The sequence below is a fragment of the Peromyscus californicus genome, unplaced genomic scaffold, assembly GCF_007827085.1.
Source record: "Peromyscus californicus insignis strain IS unplaced genomic scaffold, ASM782708v3 Scaffold_1__1_contigs__length_55948999, whole genome shotgun sequence".
Taxonomy (NCBI): Eukaryota; Metazoa; Chordata; class Mammalia; order Rodentia; family Cricetidae; genus Peromyscus; species Peromyscus californicus.
In genome coordinates this window covers 50,378,802-50,404,352 of record NW_026294492.1, presented here as the reverse complement: position 1 = coordinate 50,404,352, position 25,551 = coordinate 50,378,802, and the positions used below count along the sequence as shown (strand labels likewise).

The window sequence follows — 25,551 nt, the reverse complement described above, 5'->3', positions numbered from 1 at the left end:
CCATGAGTCACTCCCAGACACCAGGACCCTGAAGGTCTCTGCTTGGAATCTGCTGTAGCGTGGAATTTTATTTGGGGGACACAGAAGGTAGGATTCAGAAGTCCAATGACATCCCCCTACCTCCACAACCCAGCCCCCCAACCCCTGCTCAGCAACCACAGAGATCACCACCCCAGGGAGGGTGGGAGTTGCCCAGAGAGCCTTGATTACTTCCTATTCCTTAATGGGTCCTTCAGAAGAGTGGTTTTTGGTTTCCATGGCAACATGCAGGCAGCAGCAAAAGGGAAGCAGCTTCCCGAGCTTCCTCCCCCTCCCATAAATACTTCTGGAAGCCAGTCTCTCCACAGCTGAACCTGAGGGCCAGGGAGATGCCTACCAGAGACCATGGAGACACCTGTAAGTGGGTACAGCTTCCTGGCCTGTGCACAGCGGGAACATGACCCTGGTCTATACAGCTGAAGGAAATGCAGAAAAACTGCTTATGACTCTGGATGTGGTCCTACCTAGAATCCACCAGTGAGGGGCTAGGGCCGTGGCTGTGGAAAGTAAGCCTCAGTTACCTTTTATCCACTAAATAGAATTTATGGCATTGACCCTGGGTTTTCCAAGGTCTGTGATCATTGGGGCTACTGCCCCCTGCTGTCCACTGTGGGAACTGCAGCCACCTTTGGGCTTTTAGGTCAGGCTGGGAGGAGCCCAGTTCAGGCTAAGGTGTCCCAACTTGGAGTCCACCAAGTCCTATGGCTTTCAGAGCTGGGCCTAGTGCAGCCCACCTGTATTTCCAGTTCTTGGCAGTTCCAGTCCAGTGCTGGAGATGACAGGCATGGGCCACGTGCTAGTTTTCCATAACACGTTGGCATCAAACACTGATTTTTTTCTCATGGCTACTCCGGTCAGCACGTGTTTTCTGAGTTCCTCTGTCTCCACCCGGCTGCTAGTACCTATAACACCGTGTCTCCCCACAGCCTGCTCATCCCCTATAGATTCCAACCTCTGTCTGACTCAGAATTGGCCTTGATGTAAACAGTGTCCAACCCCTATGGACCATAGGCAGAGTATACATCTGCAGGTATGATGCCTCAGCCCTTAATCCCAGCATTCAGGAGGCAGAGGCAGGTGGATCTCTGTGAGTTCCAGGGCAGCCTGAACTACATAGAAAAAAAAATGAGAAAAGTGGGGAAGATATATCTGTCCAGATTCAATATAGTTTTGTTTTGTTTGTTTGTTTGTTTTGGTTTTGGTTTTGGTTTGGTTTTTGGTTTTTCTGAGACAGGGTTTCTCTGTGTAGTTTTGGTGCCTGTCCTGGATCTCGCCCTGTAGACCAGGCTGCCCTCGAACTCACAGAGATCCGCCTGGCTCTGCCTCCCGAGTGCTGGGATTAAAGCCCTGTGCCACCACCGCCCGGCATGCAGCAGAACTTTGTGCCCTCCTTCTAGCATGTGGGTCCTGGGGGTCAAAATCAGGTCGTCATGTTTGGCACCAAGCCCTTTCACCCCCTAAGCCCTCGCACCAGGTCAGACACAATTTTTTAATTTGAGACAGAGTCTTGCTATGTAGCCCAGGCTAGCCTGCTCAACATACTCCTGCCTCACCCCGCCCCCACGCTGGGATGAAGGTGAGCACAGCAATGGCAGGCCGCACACAGTTCAGAGAGCAATGGCAGGCCGCACACAGTTCAGAGAGCAATGGCAGGCCGCACACAGTTCAGAGAGCATTTTAAGAGTCTAAAGTTGTCAGCCGGGCGGCGGTGGCGCACACCTTTAATCCCAGCATGCGGGAGGCAGAGCCAGGCGGATCTCTGAGTTCCAGGCCAGCCTGGTCGATACAGCGAGATCCAGGACAGGCACCAAAACTACACAGAGAAACCCTGTCTCAAAAAACCAAAAATAAATAAATAAATAAATAAATAAATAAATAAATAAATAAATAAAATAAAAACCTCAAGCTAGAGTGTCCCCAGTTTAGAAGGTGTCTTCATTTCTCTTCCCGTGGCTGTGATTAAATGCTCTGACAACAAATACCAAACTCAGAAGAAAACAAAAACGCTTGGTCAAAAGCACCTGAAACGAGGAACGGCGCACTGCGGGTGGACTGTCACCTCCTTGACGATCCTCCCCAGACTGACACATGTACCTTAACCCTTAAATCATCCGTTACAGATGTCAAAAGGTATATAGGATATGCCAGGGGTGGCAGCGCACACCTTTAATCCCAGCACTTGAGAAGCAGGGCAGGTGGATCTTTGAGTTCGAGGACCGCCAGGGCTACACAGAGAAACCCTGTGTGTATGTGTATAAAGTTGTTTGAATCTGACTGTATTTGATGGAGCCAAGAGGCCAATGGCTGGTGCCTTTGTCCCTCAGCACTGGGGTCTGTACATGGAGAGGAAAGGACACCAGGGCCCTGTGTCCCCTGCACAGAGGACACAAGGAAACAGTGGATGAATTAGAGGCTAGCTTGAGCTACACAGTGAGATCCAGGACTGAGGCCCTGAGTTTGATCCCCAGGCTCCATGTAGTAGAAGGAGAGACTGCATTCTCCCAAGTTGTCCCCTGACCAAGGCACACATGTGTGAGCACACGCACACACGCACACATGCACACAGACACACACATCTTAAAGGCAATGTAAAGAAGAACTTTCAGAGGGCCGGGGAGTGCACTCTGCAAGCAAAGCGAGGCGTTTGGAGTATTACTGTGGGGGTGTGTGGGACCCACCTGCTATCCCAGCCTCCAAAGGCAGAGACTGGATGCTGAGCCCAGCCATATCTCTGAGCACTGAGTTTGACTAAGAGAGCCTGCGTCAACAACTCAGGTGGACGAGCGAGCGACAGGCAGAGTGCTGATGGCAACCTCAGGCCTTACATGCAGGCACGTGCATGTGCTCAGAGATGCGGTTTAAAAAAATGCATATTCCAGGGCAGCAGAGATGGCCGACTGGTTAGAGCATGGGCTGCTCTTGCAGAGGATGGAGCTTGGCCTCAGCACCCACATGGTTGCTCAACCAACCATCTGTAACCCCAGCTCCAGGGATCTGACGCCCTCTTTTGGCCTGTGAGGGCACCTGCTCCCACACCCACACTAATAAAAATAAAATATATATTTAAAAAACACATAATGTGTTGGAGAAGTGGTTCAGTGGCGATCGCTTGCCTAGCGTTTGCAGAGGACCCTTCCACAGCACCATGAGAACAAGTCAGTGTTGAAGCCGTCCAGCCTGGGTTTGTCCAGGAAGATCCACCCACTGCACATTGGTTTAACCTCCCATGGGCCTCCCCACTTCCCTCTCGGGTCCTTTCTTTCTCTCCTTTCTTCTCTTCTCCTCCTCTCCTCCTCTCCCCTCCCCATTCTTCTTCTTCTTCTTCTTCTTCTTCTTCTTCTTCTTCTTCTTCTTCTTCTTCTTCTTCTTCTTCTTCTTCTTCTTCTTTCTCTCTCTCTCTCTCTCTCTCTCTGGTTTGGTCCTGTGTCCTGGCTGCAACCACCCACTTCTAAATGCCTTTCATCCCTGGCATCCAATCAATAAAAATTTACAGCATGAGCAAAGCTATTCGTTCTTGGCTTGGCCACCCTGAGGTCTGTGCTACCATTTTCTCTACTTTCTGAATGTTTAAAAACAATATATATTTTTTTTCATTAAACATACCGTGAAGGTCCCTGCGGGAAGAGACCCGGCAAACCCCTAACCGTCTCTTGGGTGGCTGGAGCAGGTGCCTCAGCCCCAGCTCTGCATGAGAGGTGGTGGTCAGGGTCTCGGAGGTGGTTTATGGCTACTCACACCCAGTGGGAGGCGCCTGGCAGGTAGCCCAGAACGTGCCCATGCACGGCAGGCAGATGTCCAAAGCTGAGGAGGAGACAGAGGGAGCAGGGACAGACTCAAGGATGCAGACAGTGGCGGAGCGCCCCCAAGGACAGCCCCCACTGGGTCTCCTCGTAGCTGACCCCCCTGGAGGCTTGAGGGAGGATAGAGAAACAAAGGTTGAAAATAACGAACCACCACCAGGGAGATGGTTAGACAAAGATGCTGCTGCCAAGCCTGAAGGCCTGAGTTCGATCCCCGAGCCCACGTGGTGGAAGGCGAGAACTGTGTGCTGTGGCGCGCATGTGTCCATACACAATAACACAATTTTAAACGGCATTTATTTTTTTCACTCTGGGTGTGTGTGCCCGTGTGCCACAGCACATGGATGGATGTCACAGGACAAACCCTTGGGAGTCAGTTCTCACCTTCCACCACGTGGGTCCGGGGACTTGACGTCAGCACGAGCTACGTGAACTCCTATCTCCCCCAGGGCCTGGAGCGATGCCTGGGCAGTGACGTGTACCCAGCCGCAGGGGACCCGACGCCCTCTGCCGGCGTCGGAGGACACGGTGCCCATGTGGCTGACACACGTGCTTCTTTAAAAACAGAAAATATTACCTAACGTGGAAATCGGGACTGCTTAACGTGTCGCCAAACACGCTCCGGGAGAGTGGGGTCTCCTTCTCTGCCTCAGTCGCCCAGCGAGGCCAGATCTAGCGCTTGCACCCGGCGCGCGCCCCCTGCTGGTCAGCGGCTTCTTCACACAAAGCTTTCCTGGCGCCCCTAGATCCAACGTCGCTCCGGATTGGCTCCGCGTCACCTTCGGTGCCCGCTGGGAAATGTAGTCAGCAGAGAGGAAGGAGGCTCGCTCGTTTCCTGCCTGCGCTGCCACGAAAACCGGAAGTCCGTCACAACACTGGCCAGGGTCGCACACAGTATGCCGCCTACTCATTTACATTTCGCCGCGGGTGGCCCAGGCCCCTCTGGGAAATGTAGTCCCTTTTGGGCTGACGTGCACGTTTTCCCTGAGCTCTGTACGGTACTGACAGTAACAAGACGTACGTCATCACCGGGCCGACTCGCTCAGAGCCCCTCAAAGCATGGCGTACAGCTTTACATGATGGGAACTGTAGTCTTTCAACGGCTACATCCGTTCTCGGAGCTGGAGCGTGGCCTTCTGGGAATCCTCCTTTTAGGGCAGTAGTGCGTACCCCTATTTCCCAGTGTCGCACACGCTAATGCCCATTTAGTCTTGCATGACAGAACTTCCACCTCCATGCTCCGTAACCGGAAACACAATTCCCACCATGCCCTGGTTCGCAGTTGGCCGCGCAAACGGAGCCTTTATGGCTGGGAGTACGCCTGCGCTTCCCGTCGGCGTAATGAAAGCAACAGGAAGTATGTAACAGATTTTCCGGGTTCCAGGGCTGCTTGCCACCTCCACGCTTCTTGCCGACGAACCTGGGAAACGTCATTTCTAGGGAGGAGCGCGCTTGCCCTCTGAATAGTCGCTGCCGGTGACAGCCGGAAATACGTCATCAATTTTCCCAGGGCCACACACACCCATACAGCCTTCCTTCACAGAAATTGGAAATTGAGAGGCTTTCTGAGAAATGTCCTTTGGGGAACGGAGCGAGAATGTGCTTCCTGCAGTCCGCCTTACACGCAGTAACAGGAAGTCCGTCACCAAATTTCCCAGGGTCGCACTGACCATTGGCCTTGCTTGTTCGTCCGTCGGTACTTTGCCCACAGTTCCCAGCGGCTCTCCCTCTTCCTTTCGGGAAATGTAGTCTTTTCTCCTGGCTGCGCTAATATCGGCATCTTCTGGCGGTTGCTTGCTCACAGGACTCCATTTCCCAGCATGCCTGCGCAGAGTCCCTCCGCGCCCCGTCGCGGAGGCCATTTTGTTCCGCCGGAGGCCGCTAAGATGGCGGCGGGGGAGAAGGTGAAGGTTGTTTCTGGCGATAGGCGGCCGGGGTAGGGCCGGCAGCGTGGCGTCCAGCATGGATCTGCACACAGCCGTGTACAATGCGGCGCACGACGGCAAGCTGCAGCTGCTGCAGAAGCTGCTGGCCGGCCGCGGGCGGGAGGAGCTGGACGAGCTTCTGGGTGAGGTGGCAGGTGGCGGCACCCCGCTGCTGATCGCTGCGCGCCGCGGACACCTGGACGTGGTGGAGTACCTGGTGGACCACTGCGGCGCCAGCGTGGAGGCGGGCGGCTCGGTGCACTTCGATGGCGAGACCATCGAGGGCGCGCCGCCGCTCTGGGCCGCGTCGGCAGCGGGCCACCTGGCCGTGGTGCGTAGCCTGCTGCGCCGAGGCGCCTTGGTCAACCGCACCACGCGCACCAACTCCACTCCGCTGCGCGCCGCCTGCTTCGACGGCCACCTGGATGTGGTGCGCTACCTGGTGGGCGAGCACAAGGCTGACCTGGAGGTAGCCAACCGCCACGGCCACACGTGCCTCATGATCTCCTGCTACAAGGGCCACCGCGAGATCGCACGGTACCTGCTGGAGCGCGGTGCGCAGGTGAACCGGCGCAGCGCCAAGGGCAACACGGCTCTGCACGACTGTGCCGAGTCCGGCAGCCTGGAGATCCTGCAGCTGCTGCTGGGCTGTCACGCTCGCATGGAGCGCGACGGCTATGGCATGACCCCGTTGCTGGCCGCCAGTGTCACCGGACACACCAACATCGTGGAGTACCTCATCCAGGAGCAGCCAGGCCACGGGCAGCTCTCAGGGACGGAGCTGCCCGAGGAAGGCTCCCCCCAGGGCGCACGCAGCGGCAGTTCCACCCTGGAGGAAGCAGAGCCTTATGAGAGCTGCTGCCCCACCAGCCGGGAAGCAGCTGTGGAGGCTTTGGAGCTTCTGGGAGCCACCTATGTGGATAAGAAAAGGGATCTGCTTGGAGCCCTGAAGCACTGGAGAAGGGCGATGGAACTCCGCCACCAGGGTGGGGACTACCTCCCCAAGCCTGAGCCCCAACAGCTGGTTCTGGCCTACGACTATTCCAGGGAGGTGACCACGCCCCAAGAGCTGGAGGCCCTCATCACAGATCCTGATGAGATGCGGATGCAGGCCCTGCTGATACGGGAAAGGATCCTGGGCCCCTCACACCCCGACACTTCATACTACATAAGGTATCGGGGTGCTGTCTATGCGGACTCTGGGAATTTCGAGCGCTGTATCCGTCTGTGGAAATATGCCTTGGACATGCAACAGAGCAACTTGGAGCCCCTGAGCCCCATGACTGCTAGCAGCTTCCTGTCATTTGCGGAGCTCTTCTCCTATGTGCTGCAGGACCGCTCGGCCAAGGGCAACCTGGGCATGCAGCTCGGTTTCCCCGACCTCATGGGCGTGCTCAGCAAAGGGGTTCGGGAAGTGGAGCGGGCTCTGCAGCTGCCCAAGGAGCCGGGCGACTCGGCGCAGTTCACCAAAGCCATTGCCATCATCCTCCACCTGCTGTATCTGCTGGAGAAGGTGGAGTGCACACCTAGCCAGGAACACCTCAAACACCAGACAGTCTACCGCCTGCTCAAGTGTGCCCCGCGCGGCAAGAACGGCTTCACCCCATTGCACATGGCGGTGGACAAGGAGACCACCAATGTGGGCCGCTACCGAGTGGGTGTCTTCCCTTCGCTGCACGTGGTAAAGGTGCTGCTGGACTGCGGGGCCGACCCCGACAGCAGGGACTTTGACAACAACACTCCCCTGCACATCGCCGCCCAAAACAACTGCCCAGCAATCATGGATGCGCTCATCGAAGCTGGGGCCCACATGGATGCCACTAATGCCTTCAAGAAGACAGCCTATGAGCTGCTAGATGCAAAGCTGCTGGCCAAGAGCACCGTGCAACCCTTCAACTATGTGACGCTGCAGTGCCTGGCCGCCCGCGCCCTGGACAGGAACAAGGTCCCGTATAAGGGCTTCATCCCAGAGGAGCTAGAGGCCTTCATCCAACTGCACTGAGCCTGACCCAGCCACCTGCGTGCACTTTGACCTTCTCCAAGTGGAAGCATCCCGTCCCCTTGGCCTGCTGGCACTGGGGGCAGTGGAGTGAACCCAGCTGTTGGTTCTAGAAGCCTTCAGGGTCATGTGATAGGAAGAGGTCTTTCTTTGTGGCAAAAGGGTGCCCGGACTTCCCCAGTGGCATCTGTCTGGGTCTGGAGGCCTCTGCGCTGTCACCCAGCCCCAGCTAGCTTGTCCTGGAGTCCTGTGCACCCGACACTGTCAAGATGGGGTCAGAAGTCGTTGGCTCCTCCGTGCGGTGGGGCACGCCCCAGCACCTGCCACGTAGATGTTTGCGGTTGGTTTGTTGTTTACTAAGCAAGTGGGCGACAGCCTGGAGCCCACACTTTGAGGTTTTTGCTCTTTTTTCCTTGGTTTCTGTTTGTTGGACTCACTAATGACTTAGTTTCAAGTTGCCAGGACTTTGCAGTGGCCACACTGAGAGCAGCATGAGCTGTGAGTACAGATCTGTGACTGACATCCTGGGAAGCCTCCTCACTCCCATGCTGGTTAGAAACAGGACTGTCCCCAAGAAGGGCCAGAGCAAGTGACAGGAACAGCCAGGCAGACACCAGTGCCTCCAGCCCCACCCTGTTTGAGGGACTGACAGGTTGATGGCCGGCAGGTGCCACAGCCATCAGGTTCATACCCGTGCCACACTTGTCCTGTCCCACCTCTGAGGACCTGAGCCCAGGTCTTCATGAGGAGTCCATAGTCTCCCCAATGGCTGCCAGGAGTGGGCTTCTGACTAAGATGGGGAAGTGGGGGGGTCTGCCAGCCAGGGCTGCCATGGCCCTCGAGTGCAGCCCCAGCACCACAAACTACCTGAACAGCACCAACCTGTGACTCCACCAGCTTTTCTCCCTGTCACTTATGGCAAGTGGAATTAAACTTGGATCACACCGAGGCATGAGGTGCTCCTCCCTGGCCCGTGGGAACCAGCTGCAAGGGGAGAAAGTCTAGTGTAGAGAGGCCAGCCCCTCACATGGCCGTGAAGCCACATAAGCTGTCCCGCGAGGATATGGGTGTGCGATTGCAGTGTTAGGTAGGTTGTTCTCTGTACGAAACAAGCCTCAGGCCATACAGGGCAGAGCCTCACTGCCCTGTCCTGCTGAAGCTCAGGGCAACAGACCCCGTGAGTCTTGGCACTGATAGTTATGGATTAAAGTGCAGGTATGTGAAGAACTGTGCCTAGCTTTTATTTGATGTGGGTAGGTTGCGGGTGGGGAACCCGGTGAGTGCTTGTCAAGCAGGCCTGGTGGCACATACCTGCCGCCTCAGCACTTTGGAGGCCGAGGCACCAAGATCACAAGGTGGAGGCCGAGGCACCAAGATCACAAGGTGGAGGCCATCCTAGAGTACAAAGTGAGTTCAAGCATAGCCTGGGGTAACAATAGACAATATTTCAAGACCCCCCCACCTTCTCAAAACCATCTCCTATGAGGTATGCTAGTGAGCACTTACTGAACCCCACTGCACCCCAAGTGCTAAAATGTACTGCCTACTTTACAGCAGCTGCCTTCTACTGTAGCTGTTTCCCTTCCGGTGTCTGTGAACAAGTTCAGAGAGGTAAAGACCACCAAGTGTGGGCCTAGGGACATGGAGCAGGTGAGAAAAGGCCAGACTCGAACCCTCCATCTCATCAGTTGACATGCCCAGATCCATTCCCCTGCCTCAGCACCCTGATTATCTGTCTCATGGGGCCTGGCTCTGCTGGACATTCTCTTGAGAGTGTTGATCCAGCTGCTCCCAGTGGCTCCTTCCAGCTGGGTTATCCTTGGTGGGAACAGCCGGATCAAAGAGATTTCCTGCAAAATCCCCACAGGGTCCACCTAGCCGTAACACAGTGGTGCTGTAGTTGGGCAGGCCTGTGTCACTTGTACACGCTTCAGCCAATCACAATAGCCTGTGAGTCAGCTGCGGTGACTGGAGACCCTGTGGTTATAAGGTTGGAGTTCTGGGGAGGAGCTAAGAAAGCTTAAGGCAGAGTGGCACAGGCCTTTAACCCTGACACTGGGAAGACAGGCCATCCTGGTCTACAGAGTGAGTTCCAGGACAGCCAGGGCTACTAGAGAGACTCCCCCACAAAAGTAAGAAAGATTGATGCAGGGTGAGATGGCTCTGTGGGTAAGTGTGTGCCACCTGTGAGACTCCAGTTCAACCCCTCAGAACACACCGCCATCGGTGAGTGTGCAGACAGACTGGGAACAAAGAAGGGGAACACCAACCCCAGCATGGGGGTGTCAGTCACAGGTGGGAGACACACCCCCACTTAATGCCACACCCCCTCCCGCTCTGGCTGGCATCACAACAGACAGACTGGTGCCTGCGGTTGTCTGCGGTCTCTGTTCATATGGATGAGGGCAGTGGTACAGCCTGTCCCTGTGGGCTGCACCAGGGTCTGCTATTTCTAGGTAGGGCATCACACCCCAGGTTAAACATAGCTCGGTGCAGAGCCACATCACTGGGCACTCGGCCAGCTGTACAGAGGGCCCGAGAGAACGGCAGGAGGAATGATGAGCACAGCAGGTGTGGGTCAGAGGAGACCCCGGTGCAAGGGCACCCCACCCTCAGCCCTCACAACCTGTTTAAAGCCTGTCACGATGTGGGCTTGAACCCGGTGTTTATCACACGCCTTCAATCCCAGCACTTGGGAGGCAGGACAGCCAGGGTTACAGTGAGACCCTTTCTTGGGAACAGAAATAGCAAACAAAAAAAGTGAGCTTGATGGAGCCTGACCTGAAGAAGCCTTCCTAGATCACCTCTTGAGTCTCACAGCACTGCCTTCCAGGCTCTTTCCTTCTTAGCCAGCTGCTTGGCTTGCTTTTTTTTTTTTTTTTTTTTTTTTTTGGTTTTTTTCGAGACAGGTTTTCCCTGTGTAGCTTTGCGCCTTTCCTGGAACTCACTTGGTAGCCCAGGCTGGCCTCGAACTCACAGAGATCCGCCTGGCTCTGCCTCCCAAGTGCTGGGATTAAAGGCGTGCGCCACCACCACCCGGCTTTGGCTTGCTTTTTAAATCGTGTGTTTTGGGGGGCATGCATGTGAGTGCATGTCTGCAGAGGCCCGATGTGTCGGGCCACCTGGAGCTGGGGCCATCACCAGCCCTTTTTGCTTTTAGCCTTTTTGGTCAGTGTCTCATGTAGCCCAGGCTGGTCTTGAACTCCTGATCATCCTGCCTTGTCTAGAGTGCTGGGATGACAGGCATGTGCCATCATGCTCAGTTTGCAAAACTGTTTTCACATCTACACATCAGTGGTGTTTAGGGTATCCTCAGGGGTACACAACCATTGCTATTTCCAGAAGTTGATTTTCAAGCCTGGAGTGAGGTCAGCGATGAGCATCTGTGGATGGAGCCTGGGATTCACCCCCCAGCACTGAGAAATACTTTTTGAAAACTGTAAAGTTTACTTAAAGAAGGAGGGCTCAGGCTGGAGAGATGGCTTAGAAGTTAAGAACACTGACAGCTCTCCCAGAGGGCCTGAGTTCAATTCCCATCGACCGCATGGTGGCTCACAATCACCTATAATGAAATCTGGCGCCCTTTTCTGGCATGAGGCAGAACACTGTATACATAATAAATAAGTAAATCTTTTAAAAGAAGAAGGGGGAGTGCTCGGTAGTGGCAGATGTGTGGGATGAGTGAGGCTGGATCACCAGCAACCAGAAAGACGGGACCTGCAAAATCAGAGTTCAGGGTCGGAGTGTCAAAGCTGCAGACAGCAGCCACAGGACTAGCCTGACGGGGCATTGACCAGCCAGCATCTAGTGAGAGTCTGAGCCCCCGGGGGCGGGAGTGGTGAGCCTAAGTCTTCAGGGAAAAGAAAAGCCCTTCTCACTTCCCTGAGAGTTTGGCCACATCCCAAGGCTGCTTAAAGGCCTGAGCCACAGCACAGGCTAAAAATAAAAGCCCATTCTGGCATCTGGCAGGAAACTGACCCAGGCAAGAGACTGCCCTCTTGGGGTGCCCATATCAAGGTAGAAAGTTAGCATTCATTCTCACCCTGCAATCTTGGAGATTGATGCCACCCTCTCTGTGCCTCAGTTTCCCTGCCTGTAAGATTGGAAAGGAGCATTGCGCCTCTCTGGGGAGAGTATCTGGATGGCCACTATTGCTGCCTTTGTCCCAGGGCTGAAATAATCAGCAGTCTGGGCTGTGCTCATGAGCTCAGGCTGCTGCCCTGGGTGCCCCCTGATTGAAAGGTCTGTTCATGGCAGTGCCACCTTGGCATGTCCCGCCATCCCCCACATCCCTTAATGTGTCATAACCATCACGTTGCCCAGGCTGAACTCAAACTCGCTCTATAGCTGTAGATGACTTTGAACTCTTGATCCACTGGGGATGGACACACCGGCTGCCCTGGGCCCCTCAGAGGCTCCACACTCTCTTCCCTGAGCTGTGCCCTGCCATCCCGAGGTGGAGTCATGACCTCCATTTCCTACTGTTCCCTCAGCATCCTCACCACTGGCAAGTGGGACTCAGACCTCACAAAGGTGGAAGCAGGAACCACAGATGCTTAACTCACACTTCAAAGTCCCACGAGTGGATGGTAGAAAAACAAGACCCACCAGCCAGCAGGAAGGGAACAGGGACCAGCGGGAAATCTAAAGTCAAGATGGACCAAGACAGAGCTGAACATCAATCAATTGAAAGTCAAACATTTACTGAGTACCAGAGGATGGGATAGTGTGGGCTGTGAATGACGGTCGTTTATCCCAAATAGCTGTGCGTGGTAATGGGAACGTGAGGAAGATTAGGTGAGGCAGAAGGGCATTTTTTCGTTTTTGTTTGTTTTGGAAATAGAGTCTCACTATGTAGCCCAGGCTAGCCTGGCATAAGTTTTATTTTTTAACTTGAAGCGCTAGGTGGCGAGCATGAGCTCCTGGCCTGGGTTAAATGATGGTGGTCTGAAGTGAGTTTGGGGCTGGGGCATATGTCAGCAGTACAGCATTCGTCTGCCTTGTGCTAGAGCCCTGGCTTTGATCCCCAGTGCCAGAAGTAACCCCGTGTGTGTGTGTGTGTGTGTGTGTGTGTGTGTAGGTCAGAGGACAACTCTGGGCACTTGGTTCTCTCCTGCCTGGGATAGCACGAAGGTCAGCAGACTTGACCACAGTGTCTTTGCTGGCTGAGCCCTCTAGTGGCCAAGGCTGGTTTTGAGTCAATCTCTGACCTAACCTACAGGTTTGCATAGCCAGGCTGGCTGGCAACCTGGGGATCCTCCTGCCTCTGCCTCTCCAGCGCTTGGGTCGTAGGTGCATACCAGTTGTTTAATTCATGTTCCAGGATCAAACTCAAGTCCTCTTGTGCAGCAAGCACTTTATCCACGGAGCCATCTCTTCAGCCCCAGAGTAATGGCTTTTAAATGAAGTGCCCGGAAAAGCCCCTAGTAAGAACCTTGGGTTTTTTGTTTTTAATATTTCCTCTTATGGGTGTTTTGCTTGCATGTATGCCTTTACACCACATGCATGCCTAGTGCCTACAGGGGCCAGAAGAGAGGGAGGTTGGATCCCCTGGAACTAAACACAGGTCCTCTGCAAGAGCAGCCATACTCTGACCACAGAGCCATCCCTCCAGCCCCGAGAACTTGGGTTTGAGCAAAATCCTGCAGATGTTAAGAGGGATCAGTGGAGGAATCTAGGGGGAGAGCTTTCCATCCAGAGTCACAAAGGTCTTAGAGGACAGTGTCTGGAAGAGTAACTGCTGGAGAGTGAAGAGGATGAGGAGGGACACGTCACCTGCACAGGGTCACAGCAACCTTCAGCGGGTGCAATCCCTGCAGCGGCGGGCCAGGTGGGTGTTGATGAGCATCACCCAGGACTGCATCTAAGTCCCTTCTGGAACAGAACCTGTGGGAACCCACTGTGCCCCTCTTGGGCTGTCATCACCTTCCAGAAAGTTCTACCCAGTATGGGCAGAAGCCAGGAGGGCCTGAGCAGGTGGCACAACTTCCTCCTTTCAGTTCCCTGAGGAGGGCCACAAGGCTGGTTGGAGCCAGGTTCTGATAACCTTGGACTTAGCCCAGCAGTGTGCTCCAGGCCCAGGAAGGAGGGTTGCCAGATGCTTCTAGAACAGGCTGCAAATGAGCAGACGTCTGTTCCTGCTCCCTGGCTCACCCCAGCCATCTACAGAGGAGACCCCTCTGCTGCCTGTGTGGGGCACACACCCAAAGCCTCCAAGCCTCACCACCTGAGTTTGAGCCCCAGGACCCAATGGAAGGAGAGGACTGACCCCTGTAAATTGTCCCCTGACCTCCACGCACATGCTCACACAAAAGAAATGTAAAAACACCAGTCACACATATGGTGTGTGACTGTTGCAAGACATAACTCTGTTCTTGGCTTAGAGAGAACATTTGTTAAACAAATCCCTGGAAGCAGGGGCAGGCAGATTTCTGTGAGTTTGAGGCCAGCTTGGTCTATAGGACAATCAGGGCCACAGAGTGAGACCCATTCCGCCCCTCCTCGCACCCAATAAAAGTCAGGGCTGTGAGCAGAGCTGGCCTTCTGAATTCCCAGCTGGTTAGGGACACACCCTGCTGAGGCTGCCACCAGGGGAGATCAGACTAGAGGTCTGAGAATGTCCAGCCATGGTTCCAGGCCCTCAGACTTCCTTCTTCCAGAAACTTCCTTTAAAGGAGCCACCCACTAGCTCTTGCCCCATTACAGACCTAAGGCTGTCTGTCCAATGGCATCCACATGGCCTTGCTGTGCCCCAGTGCCTAGCAGAGGTACTGAATGACTCGTTAAAAGAATTCATGTAGGGTTGCAGCTGTGGCTCAGGGGTAGAGCACTTGCCTAGCACCACAAATAAATTAAAAACGGAAATTTTTACAAATTACATTTTCTGACTTGAGACAAGGTCTCCCACAGCCCAGCTGGCCTCAAACTTAAGTAGCCGAGGTTGGCCTTCAATTCTTGATCTTTTCTCAGCCTCCCAAGTGCCAGGATGATTAGATGACATTTCTTGATTTATTGCGGGTGTGTGCATGTGCAACTGTGTGAAGGTCAGCTTGCAGGAGTCGGTTCTCCCTCCCACCATGTGGGGCCTGGCGAGGGGACTCAGGTCATGAGGCTCCACGGTAGGCACCTTTACCAGCTGAGCCGTCTTTCTGCCCCTCAAACCCCATGGAAATGAACTGGCAGGCTGCACTCGGCCCTTCTCTACCCTGTCCTCCCTGCACCCCCCTCCATACCTCCTCCCACTACACCCCTAACATGCTGGCTCTGTCCTGCCCCAGGGCCTTTGCTTGGGCTGTGTTACCCACATGCACCCTGGGACAGGCTGTCAACTCCCTGCTTATTCCAAGTCCCTTCAAGCTTTCCCAAGTCCCCTTGCTTGCTTTACTGATGCCTCCTTTTACACTTCTCCACCCTGGAACCCCATAGTCAAGAGCCTAGCACCTTTCCAGGCACCCCTCACCCCAGCAACTGGACAATCCCACACACCATAGATCGGAGGACTTCATTTACATATCCTGCCCCCCAGAATCTCAGAACTATGATGCTGGGGTTTCACTTCAGCCCTGACTAGGTCTGACTCAGACTAAAATAGCAAGGGGAGTGACTCATCCCTCCTGCAGCGGAAGAGTTGGCTGTGGGATGAGTCCACAGTTGCTGGTCCTTGGAAGTCTGGCGTCTTACATTAAGCTCCCCTAATTCTAACTAGAGTGATGTTGAGGGCTGGAATTCAGTTTTCATCATCTGTAAAGTGAGTCCACATTTCACAGAGGCTTGTTTGGAGAGTTGAGATATCTAGGCACATGAAAATCTCATTTGGATTTCAAGACAGGGTTTCTCTGTGTAGCCCTAGCTGTCCTGGAACTCTATATGTACACAAGGCTGGCCTTGAACTCAAGAGATCCACCTGCCTCTACCTCCCAAGTGCTGGGATTAAACGCGTGCGCCACCAACCCTTGTCTCATCCAGGGCTATGTTTTTTTTTTTTTTTTTTTTTGGTTTTTCGAGACAGGGTTTCTCTGTGTAGCTTTGCGCCTTTCCTGGAACTCACTTGGTAGTCCAGGCTGGCCTCGAACTCACAGAGATCCGCCTGGCTCTGCCTCCCGAGTGCTGGGATTAAAGGCGTGCGCCACCACCGCCCGGCTTCATCCAGGGCTATGTAAAGAGACCTTGTCTAAAACTAAACCCAAATAAGTAAAAGAATGGGGGAAAACAGTATAAATAAATAAAATAGGAAAATGAATGCACAGGAGCTGGAGTGATGACTGGATGGTTAAGAGCACTGGTCCAGAGGTCCTGAGTCCAGTTCCCAGCAACCACAACAACGTATCTATGTATAACGAGTAGTTCCCAGCCTTCCTAGTGCTGTGACCCTTTTCAAACTCACTGAGATCCACCTGCCTCTGCCTCCCAAGTGCTGGGATTAAAGGTGTGCACCACCATCACGCCTGCTTATGTATTAACAGTTCCTCGTGTGGTGTGACCCTCAACCATAGAAATATTTTCATTACTACTTCATAACTGTAATTTTGCTACTGTTATGAATCATAATGTAAATATCTCTTCCAGTGGTCTTTGGCAACCACTGTGAAAGAACCGCTGAGCTTCAAATGGGTCGCGACCCACAGGTTGAGAACCACTGGTCTGTAACCCACGACCCTCTGTTGGTACGCATACATGCATAAAAACAACTATATACATAAAATACATAAGTAAATTTTTTTTTTTTTTAAAAATAAAAGAGCACTTACTGCTCTTGCAGAGGATCCGGGTTTGGTTCCCAGCACCCACATCAAGGGACTCCAGCTGCCTGTAACTCCAGCTCCAGGGGAACTGACACTCTCTGTACTTACAAAGTGCACATAATTTCACACGGCCTCACATGCATACCCATAAATAAAAATAATACATCTGAAAAAAATTAAACCAATACATGAGATGAAACGGCAGAGGGTTGGAGATGCAAAGTTGCACAGCCTTGGTTGAATCTCACCACATGCTCACACTCCAAAGATAACCTCGCTGTAGCAATTTCTGCCAAAATAAATGTTTTGTTTAAAAAAAAAACAAAAAACTTTTCTTAACGTACGAGGGTGGGTTTGACGTGTCTATCCTGGGGACCCACATGGAGGAGGAGGACTGGCCCAAACAGGTTGTCCTCTAACCTCCACACATGCCTGACACACATGCACTACATAAATAAATGCATAAAAACAATCAAAACCGCCAGAAACTCCCAGAGTCTTTTTTTCTTCTTTTCTGACATTACAAGAGATATGGCTGCCCAAAAAAACTACATTTCCCTAAGTCCCTTGCAGCAGAAGGCCACGTGGCCCCGCGCTGACCAATGGAATGAGAATGCACCCGCAACGTCCGGTTTCTGCTGCTCAGGGAGCTGAGCGGCTGGTGCTCGTCTTTTCCGATTCCGGTCCTGGCGGAGCTGAGTCTCCTGCTTGTTGCCTGAGGGCGGTGGTGGTTGGGGGACGTAGGCTCGTGACTCAGCCGTCAATAACTATCATAATGACAGGACCCTCTCTATTGCCCCAGCACCACATCCTCCCCAGAGACGCCACGTGCCACAGTGAATGGACACGTGGCCGCTGGGAGCACCTCGGAAAAACCTATGGCCCCATCGTCTTCTGTCCACCTAGAGGATGCAGGTTGGGGTTCCACAGAATCCTGTCCAATGTTCAATAGGGTTCTGGATGTTTCCGAGGCCCTGAGTTTACAGGCGAGGTCTTCCCGGCCTCTAGAGTACCAAACTGGGTCCAGTTCATGGCCACTGTGAGGGTCCAGGCGAGGTTCCCCTCCCCCACTGTCACTTTAGGGACCCAGGTGAAGTCCAACGTGGCCACTCTGGCAGTCTAGGTTGGGTTCAGCCTGGTCACTTTAGGAATCCAGGTGGGCTCCGACATGGTCATTCTGGAGGCCCAAGTCGGGGTCCTTCCTGGTCACTCGGAGGGCCCATGCAGGGTTCCTCCAGACACCCAGTCTTGTCATCCGTCGACTGGGCCCCTGTCTGGCCCCACATGTGGTTGTTGACGCCCAGCTGAACCATCTGGGCATGGTGAATAATGAGAGATCCTGGAGTCTGGGGGGCTGCGGAGGAGGCAGATGGGAAGGGTGGGGACTGCGGGAAAGATGGGGACTGCGGGAAAGACGGAGGCTGCGGGAAAGACGGAGTCTGCGGGAAAGACGGAGGCTGCGGGAAAGACGGAGGCTGCGGGAAAGACGGCTGCGGGAAAGACGGAGGCTGCGGGAAAGATGGAGGTTGCGGGAAATAGGGGGAAACTGGGGTACCACTCTGCTGTGGATGTGAAGGTGTTGGCTGTGGACATCCCAGCCAACGGGGGAAGAATGTAGGGGTCCCCACTGACGAGTCCTTCCCGAAGGCCCCCTGCAGGCTGTCCATCTGCGCTTGCCAGGCGCTGCAACTTTGGACGTAGGCTGAATAGGCAGCCGACATGGCAGCCACCCTTTGCCGCTCAGCCTCTAGCTGTATGCTCTGCTCCTTGAGGGCTCTGGCCTCCTGCTTTTTCTTCCAGCGTATCCGGTGTGCCTGGAGCTTCTGTGGTTTGAAGGTGTTCGCCACCTTCCTGGCAAAGATTGGGGAGTGTTCATCCAGCCACACAAGGCTGTGGAGCAAGCTGGTTGTGTTGGGGCTGAGCTGGGCCTGGGAGCACTCCAGTGGGAGGAGGGGGATCACACAGTCCTGCCTTCCCGACTGCGTGAGGCTGTTCATAAGGGCATGGTTGACTTGGTGCAGGCTCAGACGACAGTCGAAGTTGGTGGTCAGGAGCAGAATAGTATACCCCGAGTGGTCGATGGCATCTTGGAGACAATGCAGCTCACCACGCCCAGGCACCTGAAATTCCTCACAGAAGGTGGCCCCATCAGGCACCCCAAGGGTCTCCAGCTTCTCTCGGATACGTAGGGCCACGTGTTCATCAGCCCTGGCATGGATGACCACGAAGTTATAGAATTTCTGCTCAGATGTTTCCAAGTGGCCCAGAATGGGGGACATGGAGGCTGGGGGCGCAGAGCAGCTGCTGGAAGAGGAATTGGAGGGCGGAGGGGAAGGAGGCAGTGTAGAGGGGGCCTGGGAGGATGGTGGCTGGACAGGGGGGTTGGATGTGGTGTTCTGCAGACTGTCATCTCCTACAGAACCAGGAGGTGACATCTGACTTGTGATAGACAGCCGCTTTCCAGTGCCTTCCGTGGTGGGTGGCAGGAGAGACCGAGAGCCTGCAGACACCTCCGTGCATTCAACAGGGCAGTGGACACTCGTGTCTGGAGCAGCCGGAGAGTCAGGGAGGATGGCCGAAGCCACCTCAGGGGACACCTCTGGGCCCCCAGTTCTGTGTGGTGACCCCAAGGGGACATTGGTCTCCACTGACGGGGGCCAGCTCACTTCCTCGGGTTCTTGGCAGCCTACAGGGACAAGCTGAGGCTCAGGGGAGGCCGGGGGTGTGTCACAGAGCTTGCTGGGCCCATGGGTTCCACGTTGTGGACAGAGGAAAGGCAGAGTGGGTGACTGGCTGATCTCCAAGTGGCTGGCCAGTGAGGCAATGCTGCCAGTGGAGTGTAGAGAATGCCCCCGGCTCCAGTCTGATGTATCAATGGGTCGAGGCTGGCTTCTGGTCAATGAAGGGGATGCTGAGGATGGCGGCAGGCCACCCTGATCAGAATGGAGTGGCTGGAAGCCACGGGAGTCCCCCATGATGTCTGAACTACACCGATCGCAGGCCTCCTTCTGCAGTTGGCCCAGCAGGTGGTCATCCCGGGAGGCGAGGTCACGGAGGGCCACCTGGTAAGCCATGTCTCTTGTGGAAGCCGGACACAGGTTCTCCTCGGCCAGCAGGTGGTACAGGCGAGCCACAGTCCAAGACAAATCTGGGGGCTCCTCAGGGCCTTCTGTGCTGTCTACACCTGCCCACTGGTGGGCTACCAGCCGGGCCACCGTGTCCACCTTCAAGGAGTCCAAAGAGGTCCTGGCCTCAGTGTCCTGGCCCAGAGCCAAGAGCACCATGGCGTGAAGAAGCTTGGACTCCTGGCTGCCTGGATGCAGACTCCCCAGCTTGTGTTTCAGGTGGGTCAGCCTGTCCCTTCCCATGGCTTCTAGAATATCAAAGGCGCCATGGAGTGATGGACCTGGGTTGGCCATGGATGGGGGAAGGTGAAGCCTGGAGCCACAGAGGCTGGGGCAGGTGGAGACATGTTCCAGACCAATAGCCTCCTGCACAGCGTGTCCCCTGCTGCAGGAGATCCTGGAGGGTAGTACAGCAGACCTGTGGAAATGGGAGTTCATCGTGACTTTCCAAACAAGACAGCACACCCCTTTAACTCCAGCACAGGACCCCGGGAGGCAGAGGCAGGGGAACCTCTCTGAGCTCCAGGCCAGCCAGGGCTACACAGAGATGTCTCCAAATCAGCAGGAGGGCTGGGGACAGAGGGGAGAGCACTGGGGACAGAGGGGAGAGCACTGGCCAAGCATTCATGGAGCTCCAGGTTCCACGATGTGTGCTGCACGAACCAGGTGTGGTGAGTGAGTGAATGAGTGGGTGAGTGGATGTGTAAACTGGCATAAAGCTCACCGTGACTGACAGGACACTCGCAGGGATCCTCAGGTGGGAGGGCCACCATTGTCACTCATCCCAGCTCCCTGTTCACAGTTAAGAAGACCTCAGAGCCTGTCAGTCCTGGTGGCCCTGACACCTGTCCTCCCTCCACAGCCAGGCTGGGATGGGGCTCACTCCTGTCCCGCCCCATCTGCTGTGACCAGACAGCCCTGGCATGGAGTGGGTGGAGGCCAGGGATACTTCTCAGCACCCGCAGGGCCCACACTGCCCCACAGAGAATGATCCGGCCATGTACATGTCCGGGATGCTCAAGAGGGACCCTGGTCTAGACCAGAAGTCAACACGTCAGTCAACCCACAAACTTTGCACACAGATGACTGAAAAGCCTTCAGAGACCGGACTTTGAGCAGCAGAGGTAGGCTGGGCCCAAGGCCGAGGTCAAGGGGGCCAGGTAGGCAGAGGGAGGAGCCTGGTGACCATTGGCCGAGCCAGAGTCACGGGAGCATGGCGGGTGGGGATGCTGATGGCAGATAGCTGACCAGGAAAATGGCAAAGAGGCTGGAAAGAGCAAAAGAGCCAAGAAGGAAGTAGGATGGGCACCGCCCTCTCCGTGGCTGCCGGGAGATGGAGGCAGTCAGGTGTGAACGTGCAGACAGAGGCAGTTACAATGGGGACAAAAGAAAGAGAGAAGACCTGGCGCACAGAGAAAGGAGTGATGTTCACCTTGCTCAGTTGCCCGCCCATCATGGCTGCAGACAAGACGAAGCCTGAAGAAGGGTCAAGAACTCCAAGGATTAAGGCTTACGTTGGCAGACCTGAACAGTGTGGTCCCAAGGACTCAGAGATGAGGAGCCGCACAGGACATGAAAATGGAGAAGTCTGAGGGAACACCAAGGGGAGGGTACCACTCATACAAAGGCCCTGAGGCGGAGGACACAGCTCCGCAAAGGCACTGCCGCAGGGCCAAAGCCCTGCCAACTAAAGGCCTGTCCTGATGTCCTCACCACACCAAAAATCTCCCACCCACATCTAGGATGTCTACCCCTGCCCTCATGTCCCTCCTTCTCCCCCCACACCCATGCAGTCCCTTCCTATGCTCGACATTTCTCACACAGTCTGGGCACCGCCGTGGGAGATCCTGCACATGGAGTGGGGCACACACTCGGGCATCAGGCAGAGCAACAGGAAATGATAAAAAAAAAAAAATCACCTAAGATCATTTTGAGAAATAAAAAGTGCCATGGAGGAAATGAACCTGAGACAACCTGGGGTGGGGATGCCCTAGAGAGGACACGATTGAGCTGCACCCTTGAAGGAGATGAGCTAGTCCACTGTGAGTACAAAGGGCCTGGGGCACGGGGCTCAGCCTGAAGAGCAGGAGGATCCTGGCATGTGGGAGTAGTGAGTAGACCAGATCAGAGGGAGGAGGGGCCAGGGCAGTTTTGACCCTGAGGGAGGTGGGAGCCCAGGAGGGCTGTGGGCAGAGACCTCAGAGGAAACTCCCTTTGCTTGCTATGGGGAAGACAGACTGTAGGGTTCTGGGGGCACCAGGCAGAGCAGACAGTGTCACAGAGTCGACCAGGACCTGTCCCTCTGTTCCTGCTGTGCTGTCACGTACATGCAGTCATACCTCAGGGCCTTTGCACGGCTGTCCCTCTCTGCATATATCCTGAGGGCAGTCCTCTCCCCAGCAGGGCAGCTCTCATACCCATCTGCACTCGCTCCCACCTGCCGGAGTTTTCTCTCCACTCCTCAGGACCTCATACTGAGTTTTACTTCATGCTGTGGAAGAGCCATCATGTCCCACACCAGACACCAATCTGGGACCCTGCAGGAGCAGGGCTCAGGTACAACTGTCTAGTTCCTAGTATCCAGAGTGGCTGACACACAGCAGGTGCATAATAAATGCTGACTGAGGGCTGGCAAGATGGCTCAGTGGGTAAGGAGGCTTGAGGCTGCCAAGCTGGATGATTTGAGTTCAGTCCCTGGACCCATGTGGTGAAGAAAGACATAAAAAATTAAAATAAAATGAATAAATAAACAAACTGCTGGGCCTCTTTAATCCCAGCACTCCAGAGGCAGAGGCAGTTGAATCTCTGTGAGTTGAGTCCAGCCTGGTTTACAGAGGAGTTCCAGGACAGCCAGGGCTACACAGAGAAACCCTGTCTCAAACAACAACAATAAATAAAATAAGCTTTCACTGGAGGGAAAAAAATCAACACATGAACAGGATGATACCTGGTGCATAGTCAGTGCTTACTAAGTGCTTATTGAGGACTGGAAATGCAACTGAGTGGACAGAGAGCGCGTCTGTCATACATGAGGCCTTGCGTTCAACTCCCAGTGCCAGGATGAGAGAGGTGGGCAGGGCAGAGAGAAAGGGAGGGAGGAGAGGAGAGAAAGAGAGACACAGAAATGGTCACGCACAGTTTTAGATTTTATTGCTTGTTTTTTGTTGTTGTTGAGACAGGATGTCACACACAGAGCAGGCAGGCCTTGCACTATGTAACCCAGGATAACCTTGAACTTCTGATCCTCCTGCCTCTACTACCTAAGAGTGTTAGTTTCCTCTTATCCAAGCTACTTAAAAAGCTAAGGCAGAAGGATCTCTCTCTCTCTCTCTCTCTCTCTCTCTCTCTCTCTCTCTCTCTCTCTCTCTCTCTCTCTGTCCTTTCTTTCTTCCTTTCTTTCGATTTTCAAGACAGGGTTTCTCTGTTATAGCCTAGGCTGTCCTGGAACTTGCTCTGTAGACCAGGCTGGCCTTGAACTCACAGAGATCCACCTGCTTCTGCCTCCCAGTTCTGGGATTAAAGGTGTGAGTCACCACTGCCCAGAAACAGGAGGATTTCTTGAGACCAAGAGATCAGGGCTAGCCTAGGTGAGTTCCAGGCCAGCCTGGTCTACATAGTGAGAACTTGTCTCCAAATACAATAAATGACAACATAACATAAAAATAAAAGTAATTACTTTTAAGAGCAGGGTGGAGGTGCTCAGTTGGTAGAGCTCTCATCTGGCATGCATGAGACCCTGGGCTCTATCCCTAGCGTGAACCAGGACTGGTGGATGGGAGGGGTGGGTGGGTGGATGGGTGGGTGGATAGGTGCATGAGTGGATGGATGGGTGGGTGGGTAAGTGGATGGGCCTCCCTTTCTTTCTTGTCTGACCTCCCTCTGGCAGAACTGACAGTCTCTTGTGGCACAGGGTAACCCTCCCCCAGTCCCTGGTGACTGTCAGCTCTGGGACTCAGGGACTGAGAGCTGCCAGGGAACTTGGAATGGTTCCCAGGCTGATCCTGCATGTACCCAGGGGCAGCTGGCTGCAAGACTGCACCAGGCCAATCTCCACACCTAGCAGTCAGTGCCTGTGTTACTCTGGGGACAGGGGCTTTAACAGAGGACAGAGGTAGAGAAAGCGGATCTGGTCAGGAAATAGAGAATAGGAGAGGGATTGGGGGTGGGATGAGTTGGGGTTCACTGTTGTGGCTGGAGGAGACCTAGGGGCTGGAAGATCTAGGAATTGGGGGTCACTGGGGGTTGAGGAAGCACCCAGGACCGCAGGGATGGGTTGAGGGTCAGGAGTTGGACTGCAGATCTGAGTGTCCATGGGAAATGGCTTGAGGAAGCAGAATGGGGAGCAGGTGGGGGCCCAGCGTGCCACCCAGGCTGTCCAGGCCACCCCCCCCGGCCCTGCCTCTGCTGTCCCCTCTGCCTTCATCCTACCTGGCAGTGGGGTCCTGGGCTCGTGGATCTCAGGGTTCCTGGTGGCCGCTGGAGGAGGAGGAGGGAGAAGAGGAGGGAACGGTTCCACCCCTTCCGTGTGGGGGAGGAGCAGATGAAGTCAGCTGTGTCCGCCCCAGAGGGGAAACTCCCCAAGGCGCCCCGGACCTGGCCCTGCCCTCCGCCCAGTGCCACGGTGCCACGTGGAACAAGGCAGGGCTCCCATTGTGTGGCGCCAAGGCAGGGGAAAGAGAAACCTGCACCCCCAGAGACCTAGGGGATGGTGGCCGCAGTGACACATTGTGGGGATTCACCACGCACCATGTGGCTAAGTTCACAGAAACCCTGGTGACTTACACCTATCAGTCCAGCACACTGGAAGCCGAGGCAGGAGGATTGCCCTGAGTTCCAAGCAAGCCTGACCCACACAGTATGACCTTCATCTCAGAAAAAAAAGAGAAAAAAGGCCAGGCGGTGGTGGCACATGCCTTTAATCTAGCACGTGGGAGGCAGCAGGTGGATCTGTGAGTTCTCGGCCAGCCTGGTCTACAGAGTGAGTTCCAAGACAGCCAGAGCTACAGAGAAACCGTCTCGAAAAAAACCAATAAATAAATAATAAATACAAAATAAATAAACAAGAGTGCTGGAATCTACAAAGGAAATCCATTTGGTTGAGAATATTTTTTAACGTTTTATTTATTCATTTTTTTCATGTGTGTGTGTCTGTGTGTGTAGGTCGAAGGACAGCAAGCCTCTTGGTATGTATATGACGCTATCCTGGAACTTTGGGCTATCCTGGCTCAGTCTCCCAGACGGTTATATTACAGGCATGTTTTAAAATTGATGAAACTAAATTGTGAAAACGGAAAAGCAGAAGCAGCTTACAGGCGACAACAATTAGGAAGTGGTATGCACAGCACAAATGAGCCACCCACCCCACCCCCACCCTGTCACTGGGAGATTCTAGGTGGGAGAAGGGGAGCTGTACCCGACCACGCCCCCAGGCCCTCACTGGGTGGCTCCACCCCAACCACGCCCCCAGCCCCTCTCTAGGAGATTCTAGACAGGAGTATCTGGCTCATGTCACTGAACATGATGCCTCCATACCTCTGGAGGTTGGAATTAGAAGGGCCTGTGTTTTCCTTATGTATATGTGCATGTTTGTGGAAGTCAGGGGCTGGCATCAAGTGTCTTTCTTGGTCACACTGCAAGCACTTGACCATTGACCATTGGAACTCTCTCTCCTGTTCCTGAGTTTTGCTGTTTTGAGAGAGGGTCTCATGTAGCCCAGGCTAGCTTCAAACTTACTATGTAGCCAAGGATGAACTTGAACTCCTTATCCTCCTGTCTCTATGTCAAGGGAAACAGACATGAACATGTTTGGCAGGTGATGTTCAGTCTGCTGCACCAACCCTCCCCTACACCTCACAGACCCTCCCCTTCACCTTACAGAAAGTGCAGTGGAGGGAAATCACCGGGCAGCAGCCCTTCCTGCTT

The 25,551-nt window shown here is 54.3% G+C and overlaps 2 protein-coding genes across 3 annotated transcripts; one reads left to right on the top strand and one right to left on the bottom strand.

The window, feature by feature from the left end:
- The first annotated feature begins 5,340 nt into the window (after positions 1–5,340).
- On the top strand, positions 5,341–8,990 carry Fem1a (fem-1 homolog A). The gene has a single exon (XM_052746881.1). It carries the CDS (start codon positions 5,802–5,804, stop codon positions 7,764–7,766), a length of 1,965 nt encoding a protein of 654 aa, XP_052602841.1. The 5' UTR covers positions 5,341–5,801; the 3' UTR covers positions 7,767–8,990.
- Positions 8,991–16,980: 7,990 nt separating this feature from the next.
- On the bottom strand, positions 16,981–25,478 carry Ticam1 (TIR domain containing adaptor molecule 1). 2 transcript variants are annotated; one of them, XM_052746879.1, is made up of 3 exons: positions 24,058–25,478; positions 21,062–21,217; positions 16,981–20,047 (listed from the first exon to the last, which is right to left on the bottom strand). In XM_052746879.1, exon 3 carries the CDS (start codon positions 19,921–19,923, stop codon positions 17,677–17,679), a length of 2,247 nt encoding a protein of 748 aa, XP_052602839.1. In that variant the 5' UTR covers positions 19,924–20,047; positions 21,062–21,217; positions 24,058–25,478; the 3' UTR covers positions 16,981–17,676. The 2 variants fall into 2 exon arrangements, with proteins under 2 accessions (XP_052602839.1, XP_052602838.1); XM_052746878.1 differs by lacking the exon at positions 21,062–21,217.
- Positions 25,479–25,551: the final 73 nt, after the last annotated feature.